Here is a 24,606-nt window from a genome sequence, read left to right as displayed (position 1 = left end):
AAGAAGGTACTGACTTGTTGCCAGGAAATCCAGAATCACTGTGGTAACAAAACAGTTTATAAAACCCTAGGGTCTCATTTTGCACCTTTCTTATTTAATGAACTTAAAAGGCAATTTATTATAACATTGTCAGCAGTAAAATAACACAACTAATAATTAACAGCCATATAGATTTATGGTGGAGCATAGATGTAAGTTGGAAGGAAGAAGGTTGATTGACAATACTTATTAAAAAAATCTCAATCTATACTAGAGTGAGAGGGAATCCTCTAAATAAATCTAAGGAAGTTACTTCATATTAAATTATTCCTGTTATGTGCATTAGATAGCTTCTTTTTCATAAGACAGAAAGACTATATCTAGTACAATTACCTCATAAAATTAGAAGATTCAAGATACTTTGAGATAATAATTAGGCATAAATATAATCTAAGACTCAGGGATGATTTAAAAAAAAAAGATTTCTTTTTTTTCCCTCCCTCTACACCTCCTTCCTCCCCTAGACAGTTAAACATATTTCCACATTTATCACTGCTGCTCAAGAAAAATTAGATCAAAGGGGGCAGGGATTAGAAAGAAAAAAAAAACAAGCAAACAGCAAAGGTGAAAATATTATGTTGTGATCCACATTCCTCTCTCTGGATGCAGATGCTCATTCCATACAAAGTCTCTTGGGAATTACCTTGAACCACCTCATTGTTGAAGTCTGTAACAATTGATCATCATAAAATCTTGATGTTGTCGTGTACAATATTTTCTTGGTGCTGCTCACTTCACTCAGTATCAGTTCATGTAGGCCTCTCCAGACCTCTCTGAAATCATCCTGCTTATTATTTCTTATAGAACAATAATATTCCATAACATTTATATACCATAACTTATCAGCCATTCCCCAACTTATGGGCATCCACTCAGTTTTTGGTTCCTTGCCACTACAAAAAGGGCTTCTACAAACATTTTTGCCCACGTGGGTCCTTTTCCCTTATTTGTGATCTCTTTGGGATACTGGTCCAGTAGAGACACTGCTGGACAAAAGGTTATACACAGTTTGATAGTCCTGTGGGGCATAGTCCCAAATTGCTCTCCAGTTCACAACTCTACCAACATTGAATTAATGTCCCAGTTTTCCCACATCCCTTTCAACATTTATCACTTGTTTTTTTCTGTCATCTTAGCCAATCTCAGAAATTTGAAATGGTTCCTCAGAGTTGTCTTAATTTGCCGCCTTCTAATCAGTAGTGATTTAGAGCATTTCTTCATATGATTATAGATAGCTCTAATTTCTTTGTCTGAAAATCATTCATATCCTTTGACCCACTTACCAATTGAGGAATATCTTGTATTATAAATTTGAGTCAGTTTTCTCTATATTTTAGAAATGTAGCAAAAGGATTTCTCTAAAGCATAAAGCATATCCTTTCCTTTTTGTTGCTATGCTACTCTTCATTAACATACTCTCTAATTAGAGACAATGTTGAATCCTCTTTAGACAACATTCTTTATTTGCAGGTAGTGAGATTTTATGGTTCACATTTCATCTCCTAAGCTTCTAAAGTCAGAGAAGCTAAAAGAAAAACAGAGGGAGATGGAGAGATCAGATTTCAGGTTTAAGAGACTTGAGCTACTAGAAACTTCTTGACTCACTTTTAAGAGGTTACTCTGTGTGTGTGGTGTGTGTGTGTGTCTGTCTGTCTGTCTGTCTGTCTGTGTGCCTTTGAAATCTAGTTAATCTTGTCAAGTCCTGTAAGTTTTTTCTTTTGAAATATTTTTTGAATAGGCTTTCCTCTTTGTTCCTAGTACTACCACCATTATCCAGACCCCTATTTCTGTATACCCAGATCATCTCAGTAATCTTGTCATTCATCTCTCTGATTCTAATTAGTTCCTAACTCTAAGACATCTTAAACCCTATTTCCGGGTTTCTTCCTCAGACACATTTTTTAATTTTGTCACTTTTGTACTCAATTTCATTGACTTCTTGTGATCCTGAAGCAAAGCTGAATTCCAAACTTCTGACTGTTCATCCATTATCTTTTCATATATATATGTCTTCAGTCACCTTTCCAATTTTCTCTCTCATTATTTCTTTGGTAATCATCCACTCTTATCTGCTTCCCTTTCTCTAAGCGTGCTATAAATATTGACACTTTCAGTTTGATCGTGCAATTTATTTTTACCTTGAGCCACTTTCTCCAAAAAGGCTTCACTGATCACTATAACCTAAATAATCTCCTTAATCTCTTGTTATACCCATTCTGTTTCATTTGGGATTTACCATCAATTGTCTTATATTGTGACATTTTTGTGTTTATATTTTTTTTCTCCCCAACTAGAGAAAAACAGCAAGTTGAGAGATTCCTCTGACCTTAATCTTTATAGGTATTCTTATTTCTTCCTGGAGGTCTACAGGACAAATGTCTTTCATACAGCCCACAAGTTACAGGGAGTATAAAACACTCCTGAGAATTAAACCAAACAAATTAAATGTAATTAGGAAATGTTTAACAAAAGAAAACAAACAAAAAAGTACTGTAGTTAATGATGCACTTTTGAGTTCAGTCAACATATACCCTACAGGAGTCTTTGCATATGGATCAGCAGCTCCCATTTCTAGACAATGCTCGTCTATAAATATACTTCTGTGGGAACTGTGTTGTTTCTATATCTGCATCTTTTTTATCATCTCCCAAATATTTACTATCATACTTGCCTCCCCCTGATTCTGGGCTTCCTTATATGAATATATCTTTTTTTTTTAAGCTTAATTTAATTTATTTTCAGTTAACAAGAATCTATTTTTTCTCTTTCTCTCACCCATCCCTGTTGATAAAAAGGAAAAACAAAACATTTGTAATAACTGTGCAGCATCAAGCAAAAAAAATTCCCATGCTGATCATGTTCAAAAATTATGTCCCACTCTCTACCCTGAATTTATCACCTCTCTCTCAGGAGGGTGGATAGCATGCTGCATCATCATTCTTCTGGAAATTGTGGTTGGTCATTGCATTGATCAAAGTTCTTAAGTCTTTCAAAGTTGTTTATAAAGTTTTTGTTATTATTTAAATTGTTCTCTTTGTTCTGAAGACTTCATTCTGCATTGCTTTATACATATCTTCTCAGTCTTTCCCTGAAAGTGCCACTTTCATCATTTCTTACATCCCAGTAGAATTACATTACATCTGTATATCATAACTTGTTTAGCCATGTACCAACTTAGTCTCCCATTCTTTGCCATCACAAAAAGGGCTGCTATAAATATTTTCTTAAATATGGATCCTTGTCCTTATTCTCTCTCTCTTTGGGTATATAGACTTAGTGGTATTGCTGAGTCAAAGGGTATGTAAATTTTAGTAAATTTGAAGACATAGTTTCAAATTCCTTTCCAGGGTGGCTAGATCAATACACAGTTTTACCAACAGGTATGCTTTTGTTGTATTTATTTATTATTCTTCCCCAGTTAGATTCAAAATGAAAATTTTTTTTACATTTGTTTCTAAAATTTTTGAGTTTTAGGTTCTCTCCCTTATCCTCACCCACAATTAATAAACCACTTGTGAAGTTATACAAAACATTTCCCTATCCACTCCCTCTGCTTTTGTCTGCTTGCATTTTTGATTTCCTTCTCAGGTTAATTTTACCTTATTTCTAAGTCCGATTTTTCTTGTGCAGCAAAATAACTGTATGGATATGTATACATATATTGTATTTAACATATAAGTTAACATATTTAACATGTATTGGTCTACTTGCCATCTGGGGAGGGGATGGAGGGAAGGAGGGGAAAAGTTGGAACACAAAAGTTTTGCAAGGGTCAATGCTGAAAAATTACCCATGCAATTTTATCATTATAAAAAGCTATAATAAAAAAATTTTTTCCCTAAAAAAGTAGATCTCCCACCTTAATGAAAATAAAAACCCTCAAGAAAAAAAATTTTTTTTAAAAAGAGAGAATGCTTCAGTCTGTATTCAGAAAAAATCCATATCAGTATGGATAGGCTTTTTCATCATAAGTCCTTCAGAGTAGTCATGGATGATTGTACTATTGAGAATAGCAAAGTCGTTCATGGTCGATCATCCAGAAACATCGCTATTACTTTGTATACAGTACATTTCACTTACTTGAGTTTATGGAGGATTTTTCAGGTTTCTTTTTTCCTTCTGAGAGCATCCTGCTGGTCATTTCCCATAGAACAATAATATTCTATCATAAACACATAACATTGTTTATTGAGGCATCCCTTCAATCTCCAGTTTTTTTTTGTCCTGAAAAGAAAGCTGCTGTGAATATTTTTTTATACATATAAGTGATTTTTCTTTTTTTTTCCCCTGGTAATTTTTTGATATTCAGGCCAAATAGTGGGATTAGGTTAAAGGATATGCATGAATTATAGCCCTTTGGGTTATCATTTGGCTCATGGTTCTCACTTTTTTTTTTTTATAAATTTGACTCAATTCTCGCCATGTTTGAGAAATGAAGGCTTATCAAAGAAAATTACTTTTTAATTATTTTTAGAAAAATTACTATTGTTAGCTATATTTCCCCTCATTTATTCTATCCTTTTACTCCATCTTTCCTAAAAAGTATTTTGGTACTGACCAAGCCCTCTCCCAACATACCCTTTCTTTTATCATCTTCTCCCACCTTCCTGTATCCCATTGTCCTCCTATTTTCCTGCAGGGTAAGAAATCTATTTATATCCTATTGCGTATGTCTGTTGACATACTCTGATGAGCGTAAGGTTCACAGTTTCACCCTCTCCTCCCCTCCTACCCCTTTCCTGTAAAAGCTTTTTCTTGCCTCTTTTTTTATTTTGCACCATTTGCACCATTCTATTTTTCCCTTCCCTTTCTCTCAGCCCTTAATTTCAACATTTTTAAAAAAGATATTATCCTTTTATATTCAACTGACACCTGTGCCTTCCTTCTAGATATACTCCTTTTAACTGTCATAATAATGTGAAAGTTCTAATGAGTTACAAGTATCATCCTCCTCAGTAGGGATGTAAACAGATAAACTTTATTAAGTTCCTTATGATAATCACTTTTTTGATTATCTCCTTATGTTTCTCCAGAGTCCTGTATTAGAAAATAGACTTTTCCATTTAGCTCTGGTCTTTCCATCAAAAATGTTTGAAAATCTTCTATTTCATTGAATATTTATCTTTTCCTATGAAGGATGATACTCAGTTTTGCTGGGTAGGTGATTCTCAATTATAATCCTACCTCTATTGCTCTCTCTCTCATTCTTTAATGTAGAAGCTGCTAAGTCTTGTGTCATCCTGACTGTGGCTCCACAGTAATTGAATTGTTTCTTTCTGAATGCTTGTAATATTTTCTCCTTGACTTGGGAGTTAATGAAATTTGGCTATAATATTCCTGGGAGTTTTCATTTTGGGATCTTTTTCAGGAGGTGATCAGTAAATTTTTTCAATTTCTATTTTATCCTCTGGTTCTAGAATATCAAGACAGTTTTCCTTGATAATTTCTTGAAAAATGATGTTCAGATTCTTTTTTTTTTCATCATAACTTTCAAGTAAACTGATAATCTTTAAATTCTCTCTCCTGGATCTAATTTTTTTCAGGTCATTTGTTTTTTTAATGAGATATTTCGCTTTTTTCCCCCTAGTTTTTCTTCTTCTTCTTCTTCTTCTTTTTTTTTTTTTTTTTTTTTGGCTTTATTGTATCTTGATTTCTTGTAGTCTTTAGCTTCCATTTGCTCAATTCTATTTTTTAAGCAATTGTTTTTCTCAGTGAGCTTATGTACTTCCTTTCTCAATTGGCCAGTTTTGCTTTTTGAGGCATCATTCTCCTTATTAGCTTTTTGCATTTTCTTTTGCACCTCTTTCAATTCTTTTCCTAAATTTTCCACTATCTCTTTTACTTGATTATCAAAATCCCTTTTGAGCTCTTCCATGGCTTAAGCTCAATTCTTATTTTTCTTGGAGGCTTTGGATATAGGAACTTCAATTTTGTTTTCATCTTTTAACTATGTTTTGATCTTTCCTGTCACCATAATAACTTTAGTCAAAAACTTTTTTTTTTTTGTTTTCTGTTCATTTTCCTAGCCTGTTACTTGGATTTTAACTCTTTGCTAAACTAGGGCTTTGTTTCCAGCATGGTTGGTGCACTTTGCAAAGGGATTTTATACAGCTGTTTTCAGGGCTCCTTCTAGGAATCTGACCACAAGCACTCTTTCCTGTCCTAGAGCCATTAGGAGTGTCCCAATCCCAGTGTAGCTATAACACCTAGTGTCCTGGATGAGCAAAGTTCTGCTTTGTTGATGCTTGGGCCCTGGGATTGGGGGTTCTGCACTATGAATCACATTGGACTCCCACCCTGTTACCACAGACCTTCTCCACTGACCTTCCGAATCCTCCCTGGTATTCCCTGGGCTGAAAGTTCCAAACTTCCTGCCGAGGCTGTGCTGGGACCAGGAAGGGTCGGGGCTGTGCTGGGATCAGGGAGACTGGGGCAGGGTTGGGCCAGGGTTGGGCGGGGGCTGCGCTAGGTCAGCCTGCCTTGGGATTATGTGAGGAGATCTCATCCTGGCTTCACAAATCTTCTCTGGGGCTGCATGCTGGAGTCTGACCCTGATGTCATAGCTTTTCTGCTGACCTTCTAAATTCTTTCTGGCTGGAAAATGTTCTAGTTCATTTTGGGAGGTGTTCTGATGCTCCAAAATTTGTTTAACGTCATTTAAATGAATTTGGAGCAGTCTCGGGGAGAGGTTGGGCAAGTTCCTATCTTTATTCCGCCATCTTAACCCTGCCCCTATATTCTTAATTTTAGCTATATTAGTTTGTTTGTTCAAAAACATTTTAACATTTTTTACAATCCAGATTATTATAATTCTTCCTCAATCTGTAAATTCAAGAGGTGATTTCTTTTTTGATCCTCTAATTTGTCCGTGACATCACTCTTTGTCTTCTATGTATATATTTAATGTAAATTTTCTCTACAAAATAATGTTATCCTTTTTACCCACTCTATTCCTTTTGAATAAGATATATTCTTCCAAAGCCATATCCCAGTCATGAGGCTCATCTCACCAAGGATCAGTGATATCTATTAGATCAAATTTCCCTTCTCTATTTAAAACATCTTGTTGTTCTTGTTTGTTACTAATGTTTTCAGGTTTTAATTCTGACTCCTTTCTTGAACTTCATTGTCTTTTGCCTTTTGGATGTAGCTATTGCTGTTTTTCCTACATTGCAGTTATGTTTTATGATCTCTGTGAATACATAACAATCAATTTGCTCCATCCCTCTTCCTTTTCAATTTAAAATCTTTTTGATTCATTTTAGTTTGTTACATATGTTCTTTCCCTGGTCCATCGTTCATCATTCCTATGTTTTATGCCATGGTTCAGAAATCCAAATCCTATTCTCAGATACCATTGTCTTCATCACATACTGTTTCTTTAATTTGCCTAAGTGCAGTATGTGATGATAAGAGCATTTGCCTAGGATCCAAAAGACCTGGACCAATCTGTAAAACTGAGCAACTTTTAGAAATTATTTGAAATGACTGCTCAAATAAAAATAAAAGTAATATTTAAGTCAGAAAGCTTCATTTAAAAGAATTACCAGTTTGTTGAGGATACAAGGCTTGAGATTGTCCTACCTATTCCTCCAGCCTCCATGTAATTATTGATTATGTGTCTACCTCTCCAGCCAAACCAAATGAAACCAGAAGCACTCCTAATTGTCTCAAAACAGTAAGTTGGATGTGCCTATAAATAACCTCTACTCTGCCTTGCATTGATGGGCTTGTTGACTTTGTTCTGTTCACTCCTTTTTATCTTGGCAGACATTTCTCTGTGCTTGTACAAATAAGTTGAAATTTGTGTTGGAGCACACAGGTGAAAACAGATGATGTTTAAAATTGGCATAGACTCTGTCTCCAGTGGAGAAATGTAATAGGTTAGTTTGTGGGCCATTCGGAGGCGGCTGACTGGAGGGTGTCCCCAGGAATCTTCCCAAACATACTCTTGTTGGCCATTAGCCATCATAATTGATGGGTTGAGCTAGTTTAGAAGATACCATTCCACTTTTATGATGACTCTCGCACAAGTAGAATATCATCAGTTTTCCAGCTAAAATAAAAACATTCAAATTACCTAGCTTGCTTATAGGAGAAACATCCTTAGAAAAACGGAGAGGCAGGATTTTGTACCAGAAAGAATACTGGACTTAGAGTTAGAATGTTTGGCTTCTACTTACGGTCTAGTCCCTTCTAAGTTTTATAGCCATCAGTAAATTATTTAACCTCTCTGAGCCTCAGTTTCTTCATCTTTTAAATGGATTTAATCATGCCTGAATTATCTGCTTCATAAGATTTTGTGAGGAAAATGCTTTATAAACTATAAAGCACTTATATAAATGTAAGCTTCCATCTTCATATCATAGTTCATGTAAAATTCTTACACCTGTGAGCAAATAGTGTGGGAATATTTGTAGTACTTATAGCCAGACTTTTGCTTCCTTCTTCTACATTTTGTCATCCTTGTATGTTAATGTTGTTCTTCCTCCCTTCTTTCTCTCTCTCCCCCTTCCTCCCTTTATCCATAACCCTTCCCCTTTTCCTCTGTCTGTGTCTCTTTATTTTTCCCTCTCTATTATTCCTTTTTTTCCCCCAGCTCTTTCCTTTTCCTCCTCCTTTTCCCCTTTCTTCCCTCCTCTTCTTCACTTAATATATGAATATTAGTTGTTGCTTGACATGCTCCTATCCCCAGTCTTCTCTTTTCTTTCACTTATCTACCCTTTCCCCACACAATGGCAATATTGTCATTGCACACATTGAAACACAGGTCTCCAAAAAATATTAAGACTTTATATGTTCTTTTGTTAAGCCAAAAAGATGATTGAAATGACTGTAGCTTGACTTGGTTTTAAAAAAGCCTAACTACCTAATACACACTTTAAAGCTTGAAGCTTTCATTTCCTTTACAGAAATTGCTACTTGTTCTTGACTGTGTTTCTATCCAGCTCCATTTTATTCCATGGGTTAGAGGTTATTCTTTCATAGTAACAGGTTGTTTTAGGCTAAAGCCTGGACTCTTAAGTGACTGTTTTAGCATCTAAGCTCCAAGTTTAAGTGAAATTGGCATATTAGTTCCTAATGCTGAATAATAATTTTGGATGTTGTTTGCATCTCTCTTTTTGGATTAAAGCAGGTATTCCAAAGTTAGAGGTTAAAGAATGAACATGCATTGTATAAAAATTGACTACTCCTCTAACTTCTACTATTTGGCAAAGTTTTAATTAATGCATTTTCTAAATCTTGACTAAATGTTAGTGTGTTTTATACATATTTATTGCTAGAAGATTTATGAAATGATATGTCAGAGATGTGCCTTAGGCTAACTTGCATTTCCTGCAAGGTGGATGAGTGAACAGCTATAACTAAGCCTAGCTTCCCTCTTTACCGCAAAAATAACATGAAATGCACTAAATAAAGTGACAACACAATAACAAAAAGAAAAAACTTTCATAAAAAATATTATGCAGAAAAACTATCAGATACATTAATAGACTAAGTAACACACTGCGCTCCTCCCCCCACCAATTACATCCACAAAAGTATTCTAATGTCTTTTCTGTGCTCAAGTTCTGAAAGATTCTCTGTCCCTAAAAAAGCTTCAAGAATGGCCCTGGCAACATTAGATCTACTTTTCCTAGAATTAGCCCACTGAAGTATAGATACTCATAATAGATACTTTGGCAACTTGATGGTGAAATTTTTGACCACAATACCATGTAAAACAAAGATACAAAACATCCTTTGTGTAGCTCCTTCCACATATGCATTTATATTGGCAGAGTCTTTAAAAAGGAGACAGAATTTTCTAAGAATTATACTTTTTAGAATATATTAACATTCATTATTAGGATGCTAAATATGAGAGAACTCCATGTCTAGTGTCCAAAAGCAGATGTACTACTGGAGCAACTAAATCGTAATCAACATCACATTCTCACTATAAATGAATCCAGTTAACAAAAAGAAGTTACAACTACACAGGCTCTCCCTGCAGAGAAAAACAAAAAACTGGCAGAATTGATTTTATCATGCATCCCAAACCAAGACAAACAAACAAACAAAAAAACATATATCATGAGATATTTGGTCACCATATATAGCAGTTCTCTTGATGACTGTTTGCAAAAGTATCACCTTTAAAATAATTGCAGCTTATTTACTAACATCTGTGGCAAAAGAGGAGGCGATAGAAAAATTCCACATCACAACTCAGTAAATCCTGTAAATTAAATCAACATATACATTTTTTTTTTTTCTGAGGCAATTGGGGTTAAGTGACTTGCCCAGTGTTAAGTGTCTGAGGCCAGATTTGAACTCGGGTCCTCCTGACTTCAGGGCTGGTGCTCTATCCACTGCACCATCTAGCTACCCCAATCAACATATACTTTTGAAGTTATTTAGTGACTTCAATGGACAGGTGGAAATGGAGGGAGACAATGAAGAATGTTCAGAAATATGGTTCAGGAAAGTGATACCTTTTGATCCAGAAATTCTTCTGTGAGGTGTATGTCCCAAGGACATTAATGGCAAAAAGAAGTCCTCAGCATGCCAATAAATTTATAGCAGTGCTTTTGTGCTAGCAAATAATTGGCAGAAAAGTAGATGCCTATCAGTGCAGTAATGGCTAAATAAATTATGGCACATCAACATAATGGAATATTACTGTGCTGTAAGAAACTATTAACATGATGAATACGGAGAGTACTGAAAGATTTGTGTGAAGTGATGAAAAGTGAAGTAAGCAAAAACAGGACAATAGTATAGAGAATGACCACCACAGTGTAAATGGCAAGAACAGCAGCAAAACAATTGGAACTGAATCCAGCGACACGATGACGACAAAGCTTGGTCAAAAAAATGAAGTGGAAGACCATCTTCTCTCAGGGAGCTCAGGCACTCTTCCCTCCAGCCTTCTTGAAGCACTTTTTCTGAGCCAGGCATATTGCAGACCTCTGGGTGTATAAGAAAGACACAGGATGGTTCCTGCTCTCTGCAAGTTCAAGTGCAATGAGGGAGACAACATGTAAATAGCTTTGCACAAACAAGAAGCTGACAGGATCAGTAGGGGCGGTCTCGGAGTGAAGACACTAAGGAGGACTGGGAAAAGCTTGGAGAAAGTAGGACTTCGGTTGAGACTTGAAAGAAGCAAGAAAAGGGGAGAATATTTCAGGCTTGGGGAAACAGCCAATGAAAACCTCAGAGGCGAGGAGTAAGGAGGCCAGTGTCACTGGTTCATGGGTTGGGGGCAGACGGGGGAATAAGCTACAAGAAGATGGGAAGAGGTCAGGTTTTAAGGCCTTTAATGGCCAGGGGTAGGAGGGAATCACTGGAGTTTATTGAGTAGAGCGGTCATAGGGTCAGAGTGGTTTTTTAGGTGATCAGTTTGACCCCTGAGTTAAGAAGGGATTTGATTAGGGAGGATCTTAAGGCAGGAAACAACCAGTAGGCTTTTGTTGCAGTCCAGGTATTAAATAATATTTGCCCTGGGGTAGTAGCAGTATCAGAGGAGAAAGGGGATGCATATAGGATGCTCTAAAGGTAGCAACGAAGGGACCCCACCACTGTTCTGCTCTGGGGAATGCCAGAAGATGAGGAGGTGAGGATGACCTCTGGCCTGTGAGCCTGAGTGATGAAGAGTCAGTCAGTTTTATGAAGGACCTCCTGGGTTCCAGGCCCAGTGCTGAACACTGGGGATCCAAATGAAGGCAAAAGGCAATTTCTGTCCTCAAACTCACAGGCTAATGGAGGAGACAGCAAGCCAAAAAATATGGACAAACAAGCCCCACGCATGCATGGGAATTAATTAACAGAGGCATGGAACCCAGATTAATTGGGTCTGAAAGGCTCCCTGTTAGGTGGGATCTAAAGGAAGTCAGGGAAGGTAGTATGCAGTTGTCTTGGCAACAGATTGGATATGGGTGTGGGGGCTTAAGGGAGACCCCCCCCACATTGGGGTTCTAGAATGATACCACAAGATATCTCAAAATTATTTGTAGGCTGGACACATCTCTGAGTCAAGAGGCAAAGTTTATTATAATTGTAATGCCAATTAAAGCAGGCTAAATTCCAAAAGAAGTTAACAAAGAACCAGGAGCAAGAAAGTAAACTTACAGGAAAGGTGCATCTTGCCACTAATATGCTAATTTTATGACTTAGAGTTCAAGTTAAGGAGTGGTCTGGTTCTGACTTTGTGCACATTCAGTACCCATAGTTCTCTGAGCAGAGTTCAGGAGGAATCTTCTGAAGGGATGTTTTTAGGCCTGAAACATCACTAGGTCAAGTGGCTGCCACCCCCAATTTTGTTCTGCCCCTGCGTCAACTTTAAATACTTCATTACTGTTGCTCATTAGTCTCAGAAACTCCATTATCACAGACCAACAAGCTTTTGTCTGACAGGAGCCATTATTTGTGGGCTCAATATTCTGGTCATACAGAGAAAACTGGAGCAGGACAGCCTAGGGGAATAAATATATCCTTTCTAACTATGGCACTCCCAAGGCTAGGTGGCCTCAGGATTTACTCCTGCATCTTCCTTAAGAGCTGTATCACATCATGGGGGATAAGAGACATGGGAAGAGAATGGGTACTTTAGACTAGAGGTGTTCAGCATACAGCTGGTAGATTATGGACAGCCTGCAACATTCCTTGGTATAGCCCAAACCAGATTAAAATATTTTTGGAAAATAATTAACAAGATAAATAAAAACATATATAGCAAAACATAGATAATATTGCATTTTAAAACTAAGTATTCAGCCCACAGGGATATTCATGTACAAATTAGTGGTCCTCATTTCTATTTTAATTTGACACCACTGCCATAGACAATAATTGGGAAGTTTAGAAGAGGTGAGAGTTTGGGGAGGGGGGGGGACCATGGAACATGTAGTTTGGCAGTTGAAGATTTTTGATTAGAAGTTGGGAGAGAAGTCAGGGCGGAATCTATAGATCTGAGAGTCATTTGCATAGAGATGATAGTTGAAAGCAGGGAACCAGGTGAATCAAGGAAATTATACAGAGAAGAGAAAAGAAGTACAAAGCATTGCATTATATACCCGTGGTTAGTGGGCATGACATGGCTAAAGATCTAACAAAGGATCTGTCGATAAATGGTCTGCCAACTGAGGGAAAAACAAGAGAGCAATCATGAAAACCCAGAGAGAATGGGATATCAAAAAAAAGAGAATCATTGACTGTCAAAGGATGTAGAGGTCAAGGATGAGGACAGAGGAAAAAGTCACTCAGTTTAGCCAGTAAGAGATCATTAGCCACTTTGGAGAGAGCAGTTTTGTTAAATTGATAAGGTTGGAAACCAGACTAAAGAGAGTTACCCAAAAAAGTAAGTGAGAGGGAAATGGAGGTACCTATTGTAAACCACGTTATTAAATAGCAGGTTAGCCACCAAAAGAAAGATAAATATAGAACAACAGCAAGGATGGACAGATCAAGTGAGGGTGAGGATGGGAAGTTTGGTCTAATTACACAGAAAAAAAAGTGGATAAAAATGGCAGACTGTCTAGATTATGTCAGGCAGTTGCATAGACAACCTAGCGAGCTCTTCTATTGGTACATATATCTGAGGAAAAATACTGCAAAGAAATTGAAGTGAGCTGGGCCCAAAAAACAATAAAAGAAGAAAAGCAGGTTTGATTGGCTTCACAAATTGTAGTTATTTTAGTGACCTAAACTTCTCCCTAATATAAAAAGGTCCATCTTTTTAACAATATTCTTCCAGTAACATTGTATGACTGCAAGTCTCCAAAGTCATGCAAACCTCCCCCCAAAAAAAATAAAGTTGAAGATGACCCAAAGTACAACGGAGAGTCCCATGGTAAGTATGCATTGGGTACGATATAACACAGATGAAGAGAAGAGGAAAAAGAAAAGGTCGCCATTAAGGAAGCAAGTTGAAGTGCTTCTAAAAGATAGGTCATTCTGAGTACATCAATTTTAAAAGTATTTACTTGAACAAAGTTAGTGTAGCTATAGATTGAGAAGAAATTGTCAACTATGGAAAAGTCAACATAAAATAGCTCTGATAAAAGTATGCTAAGTAAGATGTATAGGATATTGGTACAAACAAATGAGATTAAGGATCATTAATAACTGACCAAAGACTGCAAATAGTTTTCAAAAGAATTGAAGGCTCCCAAAATCTACATGAAAGAATGAGCCAAAACATTAGCAATAAGATTAATATAAATCTGAGATTTCACTTAACACACATTAGATTGATAAAGATGACAAAAGATAAAATGGCATTGTTGTGGGATGACAGCCACCCTAATGCAGTCTTGGCAGAACCCTGCATTTCCCTTCTGAAAACAATTTAGAACTACACTAGAAAAACTACTGACCTGTATGTATTTGGCAGCAATATCACTAGTGACCTAATACCCTAGTGATTTCAAAGACAGGGGGAAGGGACCCATATATACACAAATTATTTGTAGAAGCACTTGATGATCCAGAAATGAGGATTTAAAAGGGGAAAAAAAGAACTAGAGCCTAAGATGTGGCTATCACTTGGGCAGTCACTGAACAAATTGTTCATATCTTAGAATAGTATAGCATAGTAAGAAATGAGGAATGGAATAATTTCAAAGAATCCTGGTAGTAGGAATTGATGTTGGCAGAGTAAAGTGAGCAGCATAATTTATAAAATAAAACATTATAATGACAAAATTAAAAGACTTCAAGACAAATTCAAATAATGACAAAATTTAAAGACTTAAGACTTAATTCAGTTTATTGAATTACCATGACTAAAAGAATCTAGAATGAAATATATTATCCATCTTCCTATATAAAAAGGTGATGGATTCAAAGCACAGAAAAAGACATCGATTTTTGGAAAGTCACTGTGTACATTGGTTTTATTTGGCTAGATCTATTTGTTACAAGAGCACCTTGCTCTTTGAATTGTGAGAGGTGGGAAAAGCAATAATTGTTTTTTAAGCCCATTCAAACTTTTAAAAATGCTGAGAAGAAAACAAACAAATTCAGGAAGCATAGCCAAGCAAAACTATTTTGAAAGTTCATTTATCAAATTTATTATATACTTTTAAAAAATCAATATGAAATAGAGATTTTGGTTTCATATACTCAGTACTCTGAGTTCTGTTCTATAGTTATAAATATGCTTTTGGTTTTTGGTCTTGATATTCAGAATAAAAATAATTAAAATCTAATCTTTAGCCTCTTATTCTGTGGATTTCTCTGCTACCTATTTCCTTAGTCCCAAAAATTCCTTTACTTGACTCTACTACCCCTATAAATTCTCACATTTTGTCACTTTTAATAGCCAAACTCCTTGTAAAGGACGTCTAGTTCATGGCCTCACCTCTGATTCCCATTCACTTCTCAACCCTTTGTAGTCTGGCTTCCAGCAAAACCATTCAACTGTTAAATTGACTGTGATCTTATACTTTATATGAAAAATCCTTTTCTCAATTCTTGTCCTTCCTGAACTATAGAATTTTATGCTGTTAGCCACCCTCCTATATGGTCTCCCACTTATCTGACTGATTTGTAGTGCTTTGCTGGCTCATCATCCGTGCCCCATCTCCTTATTGTAGATACCACAAAGAGCTTTGTGCTGTTTCCTCTTTTCTCTTTTTACATTTAGTCTTCTTGAGCTCTTCTTGCAAGATATCATGGTGTCTTGGATCTGGTGCTGGTCTTGGGATCAGGAAGACTCAGACAGATACATATTTTGTTGATATTTTATGTCTTCCCAGTGGCATGTAAAGTCCTTGAGCCCAAAGCCATCTTATCTTTGAATCTTCATCATAGTACTATATATATAGTAATGCTCTTAATGCTTCTCGAAATGAATTGAAGGTAAATGCTAACTACTTGTTTGCTTAATTTGAGAGGGCAATAGAGTGTCAAATGTTACAAGCAAGTGAAAAAAGAATGAAAACTGTGAAAAGACCAATGGATTTTGTGAATAGAAGGAAGTTTATTCTTAATTATGGAAACATGAACAAAAATGTTTCCTAAATTGCAGAAATTATTTGCATTTTTATAGCACAAGTTCTGAGAGTTGATCAATAAGCATTTCACAGGGCTTTTGAATATTATGCATGAATATAGGTGCATACATATATGTAAACATGAATATGGATATATGTGTTGTGTGCACACATACATATATACATATATATGCTGTAACATGTGCCTTAGAGATGATTAGAGAAATAACAATTTACTCAATTTCTTTGCTTTTGATTTATAATCTGTATACTAATCAAAATAAAGAAGAGAAAAAATTTATACTAGGAAACTTGTTTCTGTTGTACTCATGAAATATATGCATTAATCAGAAACTAGTAGAAAAAAGATACTCATGTTCGGATTGTAGATAGCCCACCACAGTACTGCTTATATTGAAATAGTAATGTTACTAGTTCTTGTCTCACTGGCACATTCTTCAGTTTTACATCTTCAGTCACAGACTTTCAATCCCCTTGTTTTCACTTTTGAACAGAACATCATGGTCCACCATCAGGAACAAATTCGGCCAGGCAAAGTCCAGCACTTCAGCACAGACCCATGGGACAGACCCAAGCTGGTCACACAGCAGGAGAGCGGTGAGGCTATTTTATCTCAAGTTGGTTTTCATTGTACTTTTTTAGGAATGTGAAGAAAACAGTTTGGGACCAAAAATCATTTGTCCACTGACCCCTTCAGGTATATTACTGAGTTGACAAATTCTGTGCCATCTAAAGTCTAGTCAGAGATCTGTGCCTGACAAATAGATGCTGGCAGGAATAAATAGAGCAGCATCTGGTTTCGCCACTTTTGGACCTGGCATTTTTGGCAAAAAGGCTCTGTCTGAAATTTCAACACCAGAATTGAATGCTGCTATCATGCCCAACAGAAATAGGGGTTACAGTTCTCATTTGTTGGAAAAGGTAGCTTTGAAACCAAAACTAGATTGATGGAAATTAACAGCATCATGGGGATTGATCCATACACCTTAGGAATGCTTGACAGCAATTTTTTGCTGTAACTATATTAACTTTGGACCCTTTAATTGTATTAATGGAGTCCTGCTTTTCCTGATATCAGTCGTGCTGATGTACTTTGTTAAATACATTTCTGATAACAAAAGTTTGGGGATATGTTAGGGTTAATATGCAAATGTTTATCTTGCATTTATATCATAGCTAGCTAAAGTTATTTCTCAGCATTTGGCAATGGCAGGAGAATGGAGATGAGATATCTTGCCCTCTAAATAAAATTGAGGTAAATCTGCCTCACCTCCAGTTTCTCTTTCTAGTTCTCCATGTATCAAATATATTTAAGAGATCTCTTCCTCTACTGAGGGTGTACACTGTGCTATATTCTTGATTTCTCTTTCTTGCAGAAGTGGTTTAGAAAGTGAAATTGGGAAAGATGTTTCCACGACTTATAGGCTGTCATGGTCTGACCACAAGCACCTTGCCCAACCTGATACAGCTTTGATTTCGATTGTGGGTAATCGTCACAATCAGGTAACTAAAAACCCACTCCAGTGTCTCGTATATCTAACTGAGTGTTAGGGCTGTTAAGTCAGTGACATTTTTAAGGTAATTATATTCCAAGGAATTCAAAGGATAAATATAGCTCATGAGAATAAACACATTCCTTCTTGAGTTTTTATTGCTCCCGTACAGTTTATACTTGGTACTCTGAGAGAATACAAAAGTTAAGGAACTAATCCTTTTTCTAGGGTTTATCATCTAATTGAAGAAAGAAAAGCTATTGGTTGAAAGTGCTTATTGAGACAATAGGAGCTTAACTACTATTTCAGCAAAGGAACCTTCTCCCTCAGAATTAGTCATAGACTGCTTCAAGCTTTTCAAAATGGTGACTTTTCGAAGAATGTCCTTCTCCCCACAACATGGTTAATGTGGAAATTTGTTTTACAAGATTTCATATATATAATTATCTTATTTCTTAACTTTCTCAGTGGGTAGGAAGAAGTGAATTCAAAACTGAAAAGTAAAATTTAAAAAACTCACTTTTTAAAATAGTTTTTTTAATAGTTTCCCACTGCACACCACATAGGACAGCTATGGACAATGAAATCTGATCATGTTTAAATTAATTTGAGTACTGCCATTAATATTAGGTATTTGTTCATGTGAAATTCATAGTTATTTTCCACAGGAGAATTCCTTTAAAAATGCATTTGAGTGTGGCTTCTCATTTGTAAATAATACTTGTTCAACTTTTAGTTGTTTATTTTACATAAAAGGACAGAAAAACAAGTTTTGTCTTTTTCTTTTTTCCTTCTGCATTGCTTTAGAACCTTGGTTGTTATCCAGTGGAACTAGAAAGAGGCCCAAGAGGCTTTGGATTCAGTCTTCGTGGGGGAAAGGAATATAACATGGGGTTGTTCATTCTTCGACTTGCTGAGGATGGTCCTGCCATTAAAGATGGGAGAATTCATGTGAGTTAGCCTCTATTTGCTGCCCTCTATCTATGTCACTTTTTTTAAAAAAAAAATTCTTCTTAATCTTCTGACTTCTGAAACTAGAGAGTAAATTTTCCAAGAAGAGTCACTAATCCTGGGGAGCCCTAGGCCTAAACTGTGGCCCCACAGCAGGATAAGACCTCTTTTCTTCCTTATCAGAAGAGTTTCTTTTACGTCATCAGAATTTCAGAGTATTTAATATAAAACAATAAATTTTCATTTCAAGAAAACTTATGTAAGAAATACTATACATTATTTCAAAGCTGCTCTGCTTCTCCTTGCTTCCTTATTGGTTTTCTTTTGTTCTCTGCTGTGTACTTTTCAGTTGTTTCTCCTTCCTTTCCCCCTTCTATCCTAAAGAAGGCTACAGTTAAGCATGGATATCTATCAAGAAAGTGTGTATATACACATGCACATAGATATCCATAAACCTGTATACGATGCTTATTATCTCCTATCATCTGTTTCTCTAAAGGTGGATAGCATCTTCCTTCATAAATCCAGTCTTTCCATGTTTTTCTAAATCTCCTAGCTCATCCTTTCCTACACCACAGTAATATTCTTTTCTGGATGCAAACAGTATGTTCCTTCAGTCAGAATGATTTGGTTGCTCAAAGTTCTCTTAAAACAATACTGCTGTTATTGTATTGAGTGTTTTCTTTTCTCATTTTGCCCTTACATTATTTCATGGAGTTCTCTCCGTGCTTTGCTAAAACCATTGAGCTTATCATTCCTTGTAGCCGAAGCTACTTCTCATTTTGATCAGCCATTCCTCAATTGATGGGCATCCCTGAAACCTCGAGCTCCCTGCCACCACAAATTATTTGACATTTAGGACCTTATTTCATGTCTAAAATCTCCACAAAAAGAGGGAAGTAGAAAGTGCTCGGTGTAAAACTTAGATCAAGTAAAGGACAACTATTTATTTCACATGTTACAAATGATTTAAAAGCCGACAAAGTATCACAAATAGACCTTTAACAACAACAAAAAAAAAAACCTTGAAACTCCAAGCGGTAGCACAAGTCCTAATTATTATTATCCTCTCTTTGGAGGTTGAAACTTGGACATGTAAGCATGAAGCAGGGTGCATTTGCAGTTCTGTGGCTAGGCGTTGCACGTTCCCTTTTAGGTTCTGTACTGTCCCAGCATTCTTTCCAGATCCCAACTTCTGGCCAGCTGGACTAATGGTCCCTTCCAGTAGAGTTCAGTGCATAGGTCTCAGTTATGTTTCACCATTTAACACCTACTAAGTTGTACAAAGGGACACTTACTTTGAAAGCATAGCAAGAAAGTTAGCAGGAACAATTGTCCCGTTCCTCCTCACTTAAGAGAGACAATTTTAGATAAATTCCTATTTAACATTGCCCCACTAAGTCCGGAACCAGACGCAGCGTGATCTCCAAATGAGTCTTTGTTTCCTACTTGTTCCTTTGGGCCTAAGACCACCCTGGTTACAAAGCTCAGACTCAGTGCCCTCCTGACCTTCCCAAACTCTCAAGCTCCAGGATTCCCATCCTTTCACCCAAAATAGAACAGAACAAACACAGAGCCCAAAGCCTATTCCATCTTTGCATTATCTTAGAAGGCCCCAAGGCCTCTCCCTTTACTTCATTGTCTTTCACCATATAGAGTAAGTGAAGGATTGCAAAAATCCACAAGAGAAACAGCCAAAGAAAAAGGCTAGCCTTAACTCCCCCTCCCTCCCACCCCCCTCTTTGGTTCTGCAGACTGTAACAGAGAGGCTGCTCCTGGCCGTGCTGTCAGCAGTGTTCTGAAGGCATTCCCATGGAAGCAGCATTTCTGTCTAGGCAACCCCAGGACAGAAATTCTCACATGCACCAGAGTGAAAGCAATATTACCTGAAGAATAATTGTCTTTTCCTGATTCTTAATATCTCTCTTACTTGTCTTATTCCTTTGTAAATCTGTTCTTTTTTCCCTTCCTTCCACATTATTTCTCTCATTCCTCTTGTCATAAAAAGGAACTACATTTTACTTGTTACGTTTAATGGTTAAAAACAACGATCATCTTTCTTCCGTGTTCTTCAGTTTTATGTCTTTATCAGAAACATCAAGTTCCTTTTAATTTGCATTTGGCTCTAGATTGATTATGTCCCCTTCCCAACTTTTTTTTTTTAATCTCTCCCCTCCTTCCCCCCCCTCCCCCCCACTCTCCACTCACCACCTTCTTTAATGAAAAGTATTTGCGGATAACGGTTAAACTTCTAATGTTAAAAAAATAAGGACACCTAGTGGTGAGTCTGTTTAATTACAAGTTTGGGCACTTTTTATTTTTACAGAGAAATAGGCCTTGGAAAGATTTTGAAAAGGTTCTCTTAGCCTCTTAAGATTTATAAAGTACTTTTCTCGCAACAACCCCATTTTATAGATATGGAAAATGAGTCTCAGGTGAAGTGACTTCATTTCAACAAAAAATTATTAAGTATCTCATATATGCAAAGCTAATTCTTGGAGATATCAAGATAAAAATTCCCAGTCCCTGCCTACAAGGAGTTTTACATTCTACTAAAGGATATAACAAGTTCACAAATGGTGAGGGTGAGAGAGATATCAGACAAAGAGTCCTAGAAACATGGGAAGTGTGGGAGTCAGCAAAAAGTATACAGAAGCAGGTGAATTGACTAGAGCCAGTGTCTAGACAGAGGGAGCAACAGGAGCAACCTCCCAGTGAGGACAGTGGACTCTGGGGCAAGAACTCTTGGTACAAAAGGGTGAGATTTTCCAGGGCTTAAGATCTGTCTGGTCCAGTCCTGAGATTGGTACTATTGTAGTAAAACTGAAGCATACTCATCTTTATTTTAACTATCAATAAACTCCTGAAGGTGTAAAGCTATCATATTAGCATTTGGAATAATTTTTTATACTTTTTTGTTAACCATTCTCAAATTGCGTTTTGAGAAGGAGTCAGTTGTTATTTTGTTATGATTTCGATGCTGTACCAAAATAATTTAGCATTAAAAATTTTGTCAAGTTGTTTTCAATTTATCCTAAAGCCCACAAATAGGTATAATCAAACAAAACAAATTTCCACATTGCCAGAATGTTCAGAATGTTTTCTTTTTCTTTAAAATTATTCAGTGGCAGGCAGGGAAGCAATTCTTTATCAAATTGTATTATCATCTAGTTTTCCTCCAAGGGAATGAAGGGAAAATAAACACTTGTAATTGAAAAAAAAATGATAAATTTGGCAAAAAGGAAAGAATGGCTAGAAGAGGAAAGGAAACTCAATAACCTGAATTTTGTAATAATCCTAGTTAGGAGTCATGAGTTCTTGCAATCACTCCACATCCATTTCTAGATAGTGACTAAGTGAGGAAGAGGTGAAAGGATCAATAGTTTGAAGATAGAATGGGCAGAATTTTGCAGCTGTTTGGATCTAAGGAATTCCTTCAATGTGGTAAACCTGGTGACTGGAAGGATGGTGGTCTGCCCACAAGAAAAGGAAGAGAAGGAGTTGTAGGAGAAAAGGTCTTGAGTCCCATTTTCTCCAGGTAGGATCTGACACACAGAAGCTGTAGGATTGCCATTGCCTTTTTCCTGAGGCTATACCCAGAGCAGCTCAGGATCTCCTGAGCTTCTTCTGCATGAGCTTGTCTTCTTGCTGACTCTTATTAAACTTGAATCCTACTAAAACTCCCAGTTCTTTTTTTTTTTTTTTTTTTTTTTTTTAGCTGAACAGCCGAATTCCTGTCTTAACTCTGCCTCTGCCTTTTGATTTTGTATTTGGTTTTAAAAATCAACTTCAGAAGTGTAAAATTTTAACTCCATCCTCATTACATTTCATTTTGTTGGATTCAGGCCCAGAGGCCAGCCATTCCATTTAGAGCTTGTCGAGGCAACGCTTAACTTGCCTCCTTGGAACTTTTCTCTGCTGGGGCCAAATAGAATGGCCAAATTGATCTTCAGATGTCTGGGACTGACAGCCCTTAACCATCCTGGTCCATTCCTTTTGTATGGTCTCCAGCCCATCTGTATCTGTATCCTTAAATCATGGTGCCTAGAAATGAATGTAGCACTGGAAAACTCCTGCCTTAGGTATATTGAACCATTAAGTCCAGCTCATAAAGCAATTCTTTTATCTAACTGTATTATCTAGTCAGCTTCTCTCCATCTTCACCACAACAATAATACAAAATACTTTATAAAAAGCTTTGCTAAAATATAGCTAAGCTGTATTCATGAATATTACCTTTATTTACTGTATTATTAATCACATCAAAAAAAGGAATGAGGTTAGTCTTGACATGATTTGTTCTCCTTGAAATCATGTCAGTTCTTTATAATCATCATGCCTCTTTAAATGTTCACCCAACCCTTCCCTTTAATAATCTGTTCTAGAATCTTCCCAGAAATCCACCTCAAGCTCCTGAACCTAAAGCGTACAGATTGTTCCTTTCTCTTTTGTGAAAATCTCAAATCGTATGGTACTTTTCTCATTTATCATGATTTTTCAACATTACTGGAGGTGGCTCAGTAATCATGTTTTCCATTTATTAAGTCAGATTTAAGGAAATATTTGGCTTCATTTCCTGCCTCTACCTCCTACCTGGGCAGTGGATAAAGCATTCTGCTTAGATTAGGAAGATCTGAGTTCAAATTTTCTGTCAGACACTCACTAACTAATGACTTTGGACAAATTATAGAACATCATGGCTTCTGAGGGTCCCCTCCATTTCTAAGCTGATAATCTAGGGACATCCTGATTGTGTGACCTTGGGCAAGTTAGCACTCCCCAGATCTCAAGGACCTTGGTCACCAAGGAGTTGTCTCAGGGATATTGGACCTTTCTGACAACTCAGGAAGACTATCTGTCTGCTGAGGTGCCACCTAGTGACAGTTTGCATCTTTTCAAGTGAGTTGCTGTGTTGACAGATTGTGCACCCTTGAAGTAACTATACATTATATGGTTTTCTTATAAGGGTATTGCTCTTTTTGCATAATCATGATCATATTAGAGAATCATCAGAACAAATCTGAGGGAAACCATAACATAGATGGTGTAAAAAGTACATCTTCAGATTCAGAGATTGAGCTGCATGAAGTCCTGCAGCATCCAATAATAATTGTTTAGAAACTCGAGCAAGGATCTTAGAGATCATATATTCTAACCTTCCTCATTTTATGGATTGGGTATAAACTGAAACCCAGAGACAGGAGGGAGGGATTTGCCCAGGTGAGACAAGTAGTAAGGAATATAACTCAGACCTACCTCCTCTGGGCCCAAATGGAGAATTCTTTCCATTAAGTCACACTCCCTTGTATGACATTTTTTAGGGCAGAGGGTATTCTGGCAGTTGTTGGGAAATACAGAAATAAATCTCAGGGGTCTTAATATCTAGACAACCTACCACATGATTATGTGCCTCCTCTAATTTAAAACAAAACAAAATTTTAAAAACCCCACCAAAACTGATTCAACTAAAACTTTAAATTGCTGAGGTAAATTATTGAATAGTAAATAAAAGTGCTGTTCTTTAATTTTGAGGTTCTTTCCAGTTTTCATCAGCTGTCAGGGGTGAATGGTCAGCAGGAAATGCTGCCAGCAAAATTCACTAAGCAAGATAAATTGGCCCTGTGGGCTTTAGAGAGAAGGCCACAGGTTGACTTGGCTGCTATGACTGTTTCCTTTCTAGGTTGGGGACCAGATTGTTGAAATCAATGGGGAGCCTACACAGGGCATTACCCATACTCGAGCCATTGAGCTGATCCAGGCTGGAGGAAATAAAGTTCTGCTGCTGCTGAGGCCAGGCACTGGCTTGATACCTGACCATGGTAAGGACGCAGGCCTGTTGGGCAGGGGCTTAAGAGAGCAGGGGAGGGGGCATTGCAGGAGACAGGTGAGTGACCAACACCAGCCGAGGTCAGGACTTAATTTGAGTCTAAAGCTGATTCCAGAGGGAACTTATTGATGGTTTTGTGGCTTGAATATTTCCGCAGCTTCAGATAGTGTCTTTCTTGGGGTATGATATTGTAATAAGACAATAAAAGACACTGCGTAAATGCTTAATACCACAAGCAGTGCATACTGAGCCGGCACAGTGCAGTCTGAAGCGCTCTTCCGACAGTATTCTCCTT

The 24,606-nt window shown here is 36.9% G+C and overlaps 1 protein-coding gene across 4 annotated transcripts in view; it reads left to right on the top strand.

Moving 5' to 3' along the window:
- Positions 1 to 24,606, top strand: part of MAGI3 (membrane associated guanylate kinase, WW and PDZ domain containing 3) — a 213,368-nt gene that overhangs the window by 184,267 nt on the left and 4,495 nt on the right. For all 4 annotated transcript variants that reach the window (XM_051992999.1, XM_051992997.1, XM_051993001.1 and 1 more), the window contains exons 17-20: positions 16,535 to 16,637; positions 17,417 to 17,543; positions 18,341 to 18,484; positions 24,165 to 24,303. In XM_051992999.1, the coding sequence (XP_051848959.1) occupies positions 16,535 to 16,637; positions 17,417 to 17,543; positions 18,341 to 18,484; positions 24,165 to 24,303 (513 nt within the window). The remainder of the gene's footprint in view (positions 1 to 16,534; positions 16,638 to 17,416; positions 17,544 to 18,340; positions 18,485 to 24,164; positions 24,304 to 24,606) is intronic.

This window comes from Antechinus flavipes, chromosome 4 (assembly GCF_016432865.1).
Source record: "Antechinus flavipes isolate AdamAnt ecotype Samford, QLD, Australia chromosome 4, AdamAnt_v2, whole genome shotgun sequence".
Taxonomy (NCBI): domain Eukaryota; kingdom Metazoa; phylum Chordata; class Mammalia; order Dasyuromorphia; family Dasyuridae; genus Antechinus; species Antechinus flavipes.
This window is presented reverse-complemented; position numbering and strand designations above follow the sequence as displayed.